The sequence below is a fragment of the Motacilla alba genome, chromosome 20, assembly GCF_015832195.1.
Source record: "Motacilla alba alba isolate MOTALB_02 chromosome 20, Motacilla_alba_V1.0_pri, whole genome shotgun sequence".
NCBI classification, from domain to species: Eukaryota; Metazoa; Chordata; class Aves; order Passeriformes; family Motacillidae; genus Motacilla; species Motacilla alba.
Window position 1 is genome coordinate 1695782 of NC_052035.1, and position 8781 is coordinate 1704562.

The 8781-nt window shown below is 50.7% G+C and overlaps 1 protein-coding gene across 1 annotated transcript; it reads right to left on the reverse strand.

The window, feature by feature from the left end:
- Positions 1-2178: 2178 nt before the first annotated feature.
- On the reverse strand, positions 2179-8630 carry EIF6 (eukaryotic translation initiation factor 6). Its single transcript, XM_038158749.1, has 6 exons — positions 8240-8630; positions 8080-8165; positions 7150-7325; positions 5734-5910; positions 4877-5058; positions 2179-3751 (listed from the first exon to the last, which is right to left on the reverse strand). The coding sequence occupies exons 1-6, from the start codon at positions 8344-8346 to the stop codon at positions 3742-3744; spliced, it is 738 nt and encodes a 245-aa protein (XP_038014677.1). The 5' UTR covers positions 8347-8630; the 3' UTR covers positions 2179-3741.
- Positions 8631-8781: the final 151 nt, after the last annotated feature.

Below are 8781 nucleotides of genomic sequence, written 5' to 3' on the forward strand. Positions count from 1 at the left end.
GTTTTTGGCCTGCCCAAGGAACAAGCTGATCAGGCAGTGCAGCGCCTGGGCGGGCAGGAGGCTGAGCCCTGTGCCCGGGGTGGCTGCTGCAAGGTGAGCTGCTGCCCTGGGCTGCCAAAACCCAGCCTCAGCTGCTGCTCCACAGAGCCACAGAAATACCCCAGGGCCTTTTCTGCCTGCCCTGTGCCTGGCACCTGGGGCAGGTGTTACATATGGGAGTTTCCGGGGGGGAGGTATTCCAGGAGGTGTTCAGGGGGTGAGAACAGGCCTCTGCAGCCACAGGGGGCTGCAGGAGGGGAGGCAGCTTTCCTCCAGCACAATCCCATTCATTATCACCTCTGTTTTGCTAAGATCAGCCCATAGGCAGTCCTGGGGTAACTTGGATCTGGGCACAAACATGTTGGGTTTTTTTTGTTGTAAGGGACAGTTCCTACCCCTGAGCTCTTTGCTGGGATCCTGTGCTGTGCTACAGAAGCACTGGACTCGCTGCCCATCAGCCCAGCCAAAGCTCTCTGTAGGCAGGGGCTGCATTCCAGCTCCTGTCCAGAAATGCAGGACACATTGTCCCCACACAGGAGCAAGGATCAGCAGTGCTAATTCACCTCCAACAAGCAAAAGGCTCTTGTGTGTTCCTGTGATCCTGCTCTGCAGCACAGCGATTTGGACAGCCCAGGGACCTTGGAACACCCTGGACAAGCTGCCAGCCACACTCACTATACTGCACTAAATATTCTATTTTTTTTCCAGATTTTGACTACTTTGAATAATTTCATCACCATTCAGGCTCATTGTTACAGGAAATTTAGACATTTGCTGAGATATATGATCACTACATTTACAAAAGTTGGTCCTCCTCTAAAATAGATTAATTATTCCTAATTTATAATGAGTCATTAAACATTAAGATCTCCACTCATATTGTGAGGAGGTTTAGAAACTTTTATAAAGGATCCTTACAAGTTTTTGGCCATTAAAGCACACACAGCTACATACCCCAAGACCTTCCCACTGAACCCAGTTATGAGACTTTCATTTCTCCCTCCTGTCATTCACCCCAGGGCTAGATTCCAGCCCTTCTCATAGCATCACCTATTTATCCGGCACTCCTTAAGTTCTCTGACCATTCCTGCAGCCCTTCCCAGCACCTGAACTCACACGTTGCCTTCGACTGCCTGATGGCAAAGGTGCCAGGTGGCTTTAGTCAGGCTATGTAACCCACACCTTTGCAGCTCAGCAATTTAAGAATCCCAAGAACCCATAGAAACCCAGCTCTGGGAACATACAATTTGATTTTATTGATTATCCCTGAACACCAGTTGGCAACATCAGCTCACTTGCTGTGCTGCCTTGGAGAGGAAAGCACAAGGAAAAGGGGCAGGGTCTGCATTGTGCTTGTGCCCCAGGCTGTCATGCCAAGGGCCTGTCACCTGGAATCCTGCCATTCTGGAACCCTTCACCTGGGCTCTCATTTCACCCTTGCTGTGACAGTGCTGCACTCAGCCTCCTCCTCAGCACCCTGGTCCTGCCAGCTCTGGCAGTGCGGGGCAGGTCTCAGGGCAAGCAATGGGCACAAGAATTTTACCCCTCCTTTCCCCAGCCTCTTTTGGAGTTTGAGACCCAAAATTTAATGCAGATGAGCATTACCCCAAATATCTATTTGCAGAAATACTTGGCAACCACTGTGCAACACTTGCATCTAATCTACATGTAAAGTTCAGGATAAAGATGCATCATGGATTTCCAGCTAATGCTGCTTTGGGCTGCTTGGGCTTTGTTTTCCTAATTAGCTCCAGACATTGTTTGTTTTCTTGACCATTACTGAAGCCAGAGCATGTTTGTTCCAATATGGACCTTCAGTCAGGAACGTGCTCTTGCACTGCTGGGAGTTCACTACTACTGGGTGAAATCTGGATTCTTAACCACAATGTGCTTCACACTCAGCTGCAGAGTATGGCCAAAATTCCCTGCCCTAATCCACTGACTTTCCTAAACCAGACAAGAGGACTTCCCTCATTCCATGGGATCACTCACCCAAGGTCCCCAAATGCCTTTTGAAAATACAACAGTACAAGAAACCTTCTTCCTACTCCCTATCCCTGTGGGCTCTTTAAAGGACTCACAGGTCTTCTGGGACACAACTTGCTATTGAAACACCACGTTTATCCTCTCTCATGATCTATGTTTCCAAACCCATTCTTTATTATAGTTTGTTTTCCTTGTACACAGGTCCATCTTACTAGCTCAGGATACTCACAGACCCACATTTAAAACACATATCACATTGTTCCACCCAAGAGCTGAGCCCTGTGAGGTGGCCAAAGGGAAGCAGCTCCTCACTCTAAATACTGAGGCAGGCTGAGAGGAGACCTGGAGTCAGGGCCAAGACAGGTGGTGCGCATTAAAGTGTTGATATCTGATCGCAGATGATCATGGCAATCTTTATTTTGAAATTTAAGGAGTAACCTTTTATCAGCCAAATCTTACAAAGCCTTTCTTGAACATCCAGACAGTAAAACAGAAATGGAAATTTATTCAATTTTCTACGAAGCCCAAAGCACCTGGGCTGAAAAGAGCTCTGCCCATACAGCCCACAGGTCATCATTCCCCAAGAGATCTCAGCTGAGAGTAAGGCAGCTGTGCAGAGACAAGTGAGAGCTTCCTCTTACCCTCAGGATGGGAAATAGAGGCACTTCTATGCCTTCAGTGCACCCTTAATGGGCAAGCAGGAAAGCAACTGAAATAAGATATCACTGAGCAACAGGTGTGTAGAAAGAAATTACAATCTTCTGCCTGAAAGTAGCACCTACAGCTGCTTTCATCTGGCACAGGCAGAGCTCTTCATGAGGAAGCTTGGTCCCAAATCTGTAGCCTTTGACTGGCTGACTGCTCAGAACGGTGCTATTTAACCTTTGTCTCCAAGGTAACTCCAGATAAAGTGGTCCAAATCTATTGGGATTTGCTGATTTCTAAGAGTTTCCCATTGTAGGAGGTGAACTCCTGCAGGACAAATTAAACCCACTGGCAAGTGTGCCTTTTGGGCCCTCTCCTGCAGGTGCCTCAGAAGCAGCACAGGTGACACCAGACCACACACTGCTCCAAGGACTCCCACACTGTTACTGTTAAAAGCCCTTGGATTGACGCTGAAAAACTCCAGTTTGTATCCAAGCTGATCACTTCAGAATCGCTATCCCATGGGAACAGCTGCAAGTCAGGGCAAAAGAGCAGGTGATGATTTCTGAATTGTTTTGTGGCAAGTAAATTACTGTATTTTTGGTACTGGACATACAAAGGGGTCTTACATGTACCTAGAGCAGAAACACCACTCAAGCAGGAGTGTGGAAAGAGGGGGCAGCACATGTAGTGCCAAAAACAAACTCTGTGCAGCAGGACACTGGTGCAAGACTTAAGGCAAAATAATCTCTAGTGATCAACATCCAAGAGCCACAAGAGTAAATATTGTGGGGTAATTTGAGGGGCTCAGTTGGCATCACAGAACCAGAAAGCAGAGCTAAAGAACTGAGCAAAGGGATAGAGAACATTCCTTATTTGTATCTTATGCATGTTATTTGTCAGTTTTTGTGGTAACAGTTTACAAAAGATGACAAAAATTTGGTTTTGTAGCCTTTCTTTTGGGCCAGGCCTGCAGGAAACATCATCAGAAGGTCTGGATGTCTGTGATCCAAAGTGCAGCTCAACACTTCACTCCTTAGGAGCTTTCTGGGAGGTAGGAACCAACACTGCTCATGTCAGGCTAAAAGACAAAACAGAAAAGGTTTAGTTGTGCCAGAATCAGAAGGCATTTCAAAATATCAGCTTCAGTAAGCTCTCACCTTCCCACTACAAAGGCCCAGAAGAAATTTCCCTTCCTAGGAAAGGACCTATGATAAGAGGGAAGCAGGATGTTGTGGCTGCTAACAGCCAGCCACAGGATCAGACCTCAGGCTGGCAAAGGCAAAATGCGCATTCAGCCTGGCCCAGGTAATAATCTACAGCTCAGAGCAGGTTTAATTACAGCTCTGGCATGCTCAGAGACATCAAGACTTTGTACCCAAAGTGTAACAGGGCAAAGAATAACTAAATGGTTTTCCACTGAAGGAACTCCATATGCCATAAACAATTCCCAGGTTGTGGCTGAGAACTCAGCAACCAAGTTACAATGCTCAGGAAGTTCAGGAACACACTTTCAGCACCACATCAGTGCTGCTCACGATTGTAACTCAGGGCCCAAAATCAGTTCCCACAGGACATTCATCTATGCTTTTGCCTAAATGTAAAGGCATTTGCATATGAAAAATATTTGCTTACATTAATGAATGGGGAAGGTCCCATATCATTATCACTCCAGATGGAAAACAACACCTTCCTCACATTAAAAAGTAACTTGAACAAAGCCTTTAACAACAAGGCTTAAAAAAAAATTCAAGTTAGCAGTTTTAAATGTAAGAGGTTTATGGCAGCAGCAGCTGACAAGTTCCACAGTCCTTCTGGCCCCAGAAATGGTCACAGCTAGCATTCGAAATAACAGTTGAATAACTACAGTGATCAAAAGCCAAGATGACAAGCAAAGTCACTGGTATTTTAACTTTTAAAATAAGATTTGTTTTAAAAAAACCCATTCATGCCATAGCTGAGCACTGAACAGTTAGGAAAGAAAATCTGCCATCTGAAATAGATGTTAGTTCTCACAAAAAGGATTCTCATTACAACAGCATATTCCATAACCCAATGAGAAATTACTGCCAGTAACCACCAAAAGGGGAGAGGAAGTGAAAAAATGATAATTAAAGCAGATATATGAAGTGGGAAACCAGCTGCTTTTACAATAAAATCTTGCCTGTTCCGACCAGGGCTCTGCCCAGAGGTGGATCCTCCCTACCTGTCAATCAGGGAATCCCTCATGTTGGTGGCAATGGTGCTTGGCTGAGCCTCGTTGAGCCTGAAGATGCTCTCGATGACGGAGAGCTCGGTGCTGGTGGTGTCCAGCCCGCAGAAGGCGCACCAGTCGTTGACCACCATCCCCGCTGCGATCACCTCGCTGCCGCGGTTCACTGTCCCCGCCTGCCGGACACAGCAGCCGTGAGACGGAGCTGGCACAGCTCCTCACACGGCCCTGGCACAGCTCCTCACACGGCCCTGGCACAGCTCCTCACACGGCCCTGGCACAGCTCCTCACACGGCCCTGCACAGCTCCTCACACGGCCCTGGCACAGCTCCTCACACGGCCCTGGCACAGCTCTTTGCTGGGGGCTCAGCTCACCCGGCTGAAGAGAGCAACTCTGTCACCAGCAAAGTTCTGAAGGTGTCAGATAACATGATTAATGAACAGCCTTTAGTCTCTGGTGAGAAACTGGTGTGGCATTCAGCAACAGAGAATCCAACGAGCAGGAAAGATAACAGTATTCACACATCCAACTGAGCAGGCACTGGAGTTTCTTACTTAATATTTTCAAACACTGGCTTCAGCCAAACCACAAACAGCCTCACATTCTGTATCTGCACAATGTGCACAATCTCAGCAGAGCAACATTTCAGAGGGCAGCTAAAAGCACTGAGCAGCTTATTCAGACTCAGGAAGGACAAGAAACTGTCTGGAAGACTTGGTTCAAGTCTTCTCCTCACCTCCCAGTAAAATCACTTCACAGAAAAACAGTATCTGGGAGCCCCTGAGCTGGAGAAACATTGCACCAGAGTTGGGAGGGAACGGGAGGAGCAAGCACTCCACAAATGCCTTACCACAAGTGGAACCTGCAGCAAAGAAGACAGCTCATCCTGGTCATCGATTGAAGTCTTGGGGTGCACAATTCCTCCTTGGTTACTAAAAACACAGTAACTTCCAACCAGCACCTGGTCTGCTACTGTTTGTCTGAACACCTCCACCTTCAGCACATCTGCCAGGATCTCTTCTGTCTCCTGCAAATGGAAGGAGGATAAAGCCTTCAGCCAAAGGGTATTGTGGAGTGGGGAGTCAAGCTATTCCTGCACACAGCCCTCAGTTAGAAGCCTCCCACACTGGACAGCCCAATGCAACCCAGCCACGATAACACACACAGCCAAGCTCCACCCTCCACATGTTCCCAGCTTCCTGTGTCACTATAAACACAACCTCCTGCCTTTGCTGGGGAATGCCCAAATCCCCTCTCTCTGCTGGCAGTACATCACTTGTATCAACTCTTAGCAAACCAGTCCTCTGCTCCCAAACCATTGGGACAAAATGGTCTTACGCTCCTCATAACTCTAACAACTTCCTTCCTCTCCAGATTTTACTGTGAATTATTTTGATTTCTCTCTCTCTGGCCATCTTACTTTACTTTTTACACGTTTTTAAAACATACAGTGCAAAGCCTTCTCCCATCCCCTTATTTTTCCCTTTGCACTCCTGCCACTAAGTCCCATTCCTTCATGACCTTTAGCACAAGCTGGAAGCAAACAATGTCAGGACCTGCAGCCACAGAACACATCTCTCTCAATGCTGTTAAGGTACCTGTTCTCAGACATAAAATAGGAGTGACATTGTTTCCTCTGCCCTTATTTTAAACTCTCACACAAGAACCTTCTATTTTTCTTTCAGACCCCTGTAATGATGCACATCCATGGTCTCTTTCAGCTACGACATGCTCTGGCTCACTCAGCTGTAGCTTGTACTTCCTTCTGTGTTTCTTACTGCACTCCTCCTTACGCTCCTGATTAGACCCATGCACACTAATTCACCCAATTTTATGCACCCAAAGCAAACTGCACCCAATCACTGATTCACAGAATGCTTTGGGTTGGAAGCACCTTTAAAGTCATCTCATTCCACCCCCTGCCATGGGCAGGGACACCTTCCACCACACCAGGTTGCTCCCAGCCCTGTCCAGCTTAGCCTTGGGCACTTCCAGGGATGGGGCTTGCAGCTTCTCTGGGCAACCTGTGCCAGGGCCTCACCACCCTGTCAGGGAAGAATTTCTTCCCAATATCCCATCTAGCCCTGCCCTCAGTCAGTGAGGAGCTGTTCCCCTTGTCCTGCCCCATGATACACAGGCCCCCCCACTCCTTCCCTTCTCCAAAGCACATTAATCCCCGCTGCGCTGCAGGGAACAACTCCAGCCTCAGCCTGGGCAGCATCTCCCAGCCCCACACTGAATGTGGAAGCGTCCCAGAGCCCTGTACCCTGTCCAGATCCGGGTGGACCAGAGCCACGTAGTCGTTGCAGGTGGTGACGTTGCCCAGGGCTGACAGCCGCTCCTCCACGCGCTGGATGCGCACGGAGTCCGGGAGGCTGTTCCGGATGTGCTGCAGCTCTTGGTCTGTCGTGCTGCTCGGGACCAGCAGCCCGTGCCTGTTCCCTAACGTGACAAAAGGAAATAGAACAGAATGAAAATAATGTTACTATAGGGTGTGCTAGCATTTCCCTGCTGCTCACACGTGGCTTGAGCTGCTCTTGCTCTGTGCATTTCTTCCAAGCCCAGAATCCAGCCCAGGAGATGCAAAAATAACCAGCACCTCAGGAAATTAAAAACCAGGCTGAAGCACAGAGTGTGGGTGAATGGCACTATCTTTACCCCCTTCTCTCTTCCAACAGGACAAAAGGAGGCCCGAGGCTCTCGGTGAGACACTTAACACGGAACTCTCCGTGCAGATGCCATCTGCCCTACAAAAGGCCCAGTGCTGCTGTTTTTGTGACTGCGGCAGCACGACTGAAAGGTTAAAGAACAAGCAACAAGCTGGTCAGAACTAACAGGGTCTCACCAGGCAGAGACACGTGAAAGGCTTTTCCCTGACTTTCACATTCGGTAATGCCTCCTTCTCCCTGGGCACCGAGAAGCAGCCAAGCTTCCCTGACCCCGAGAGCCAGGGACTCCCCCCACCCCGGCTCCGGGCGAGTCCCTGGTTCCCTACGTCCTTCACAGAATCAGCCAGGTTGGAAAAGACCTTTGAGATCGCGCTTCCCTCTGCTCACACGCTCGAGGCATTAAAACAACCCTCGAGGGCGAGGAGCGCTGCCCCGCGGGCTCCCCGGCACGGCTCAGCCCCCGGTGCGCCTCCGGCCGAACCGCGACCTTTCCCCGTCCCTCCCGAGCCTCCCTCCGCCTCACGTACCCACACACATCCTGCCGATGATGCGGCAGCCGGCGATGGAGGCGTGAACCACCGGGATGGTCCCGAAGAGCTCCCCCTCGAACACGCTGCAAGGAGAAAGCGCTGCGTCAGGGCCCCGCGGGGCCGCGGGCCGGGCCGGGCCGGGCCGGGCGCCCCTCACCTGTAGAAGTTCTCGGAGCCGCCGATGGCCACGAGGCAATAGGCGTTGGTGAGCTTGGCGAAGCAGCCCAGCTCGTTGTTGTTCTCGAAGCTGGCGCGGACCGCCATGGCAGGAACGGGAATGCGAGCGGGACCGGGAATGGGGCCGGAAATGGGAACGGGAATAGAGCCGGGAACGGGACTAAGAAGGGGGCCGAGAAGGGGAATGGGAACGGAGCTGCGTCCGGGAAGGAAGCCAGAACAGGACCAAGATTGGGCCGAGAGCGGGAACTGGGCGGGGCCGGGGCCGGGCTGGGAAGGAGCTGAAGCGGGAACGGGAACGGGAACAGGAACGGGAACGGGCCGCAGCAGCTCCGAGCGCCTGCGCCGGAACCACGAGGCGCCCCCGCTTCCGCTTCCGGCGGGGCGCGCGCGGGGCAGAGCGGCGCCGGCCGCCCTTGTTGGGGACAGCGCTCCCAAGCGGCCGGGAGGTGAGAGCGCCCAGGGCGCGCCGCCATGAGGGGGAGCGGGCGGGGCCTGCCCGGGCCGCGCTGAGGCGCCGAG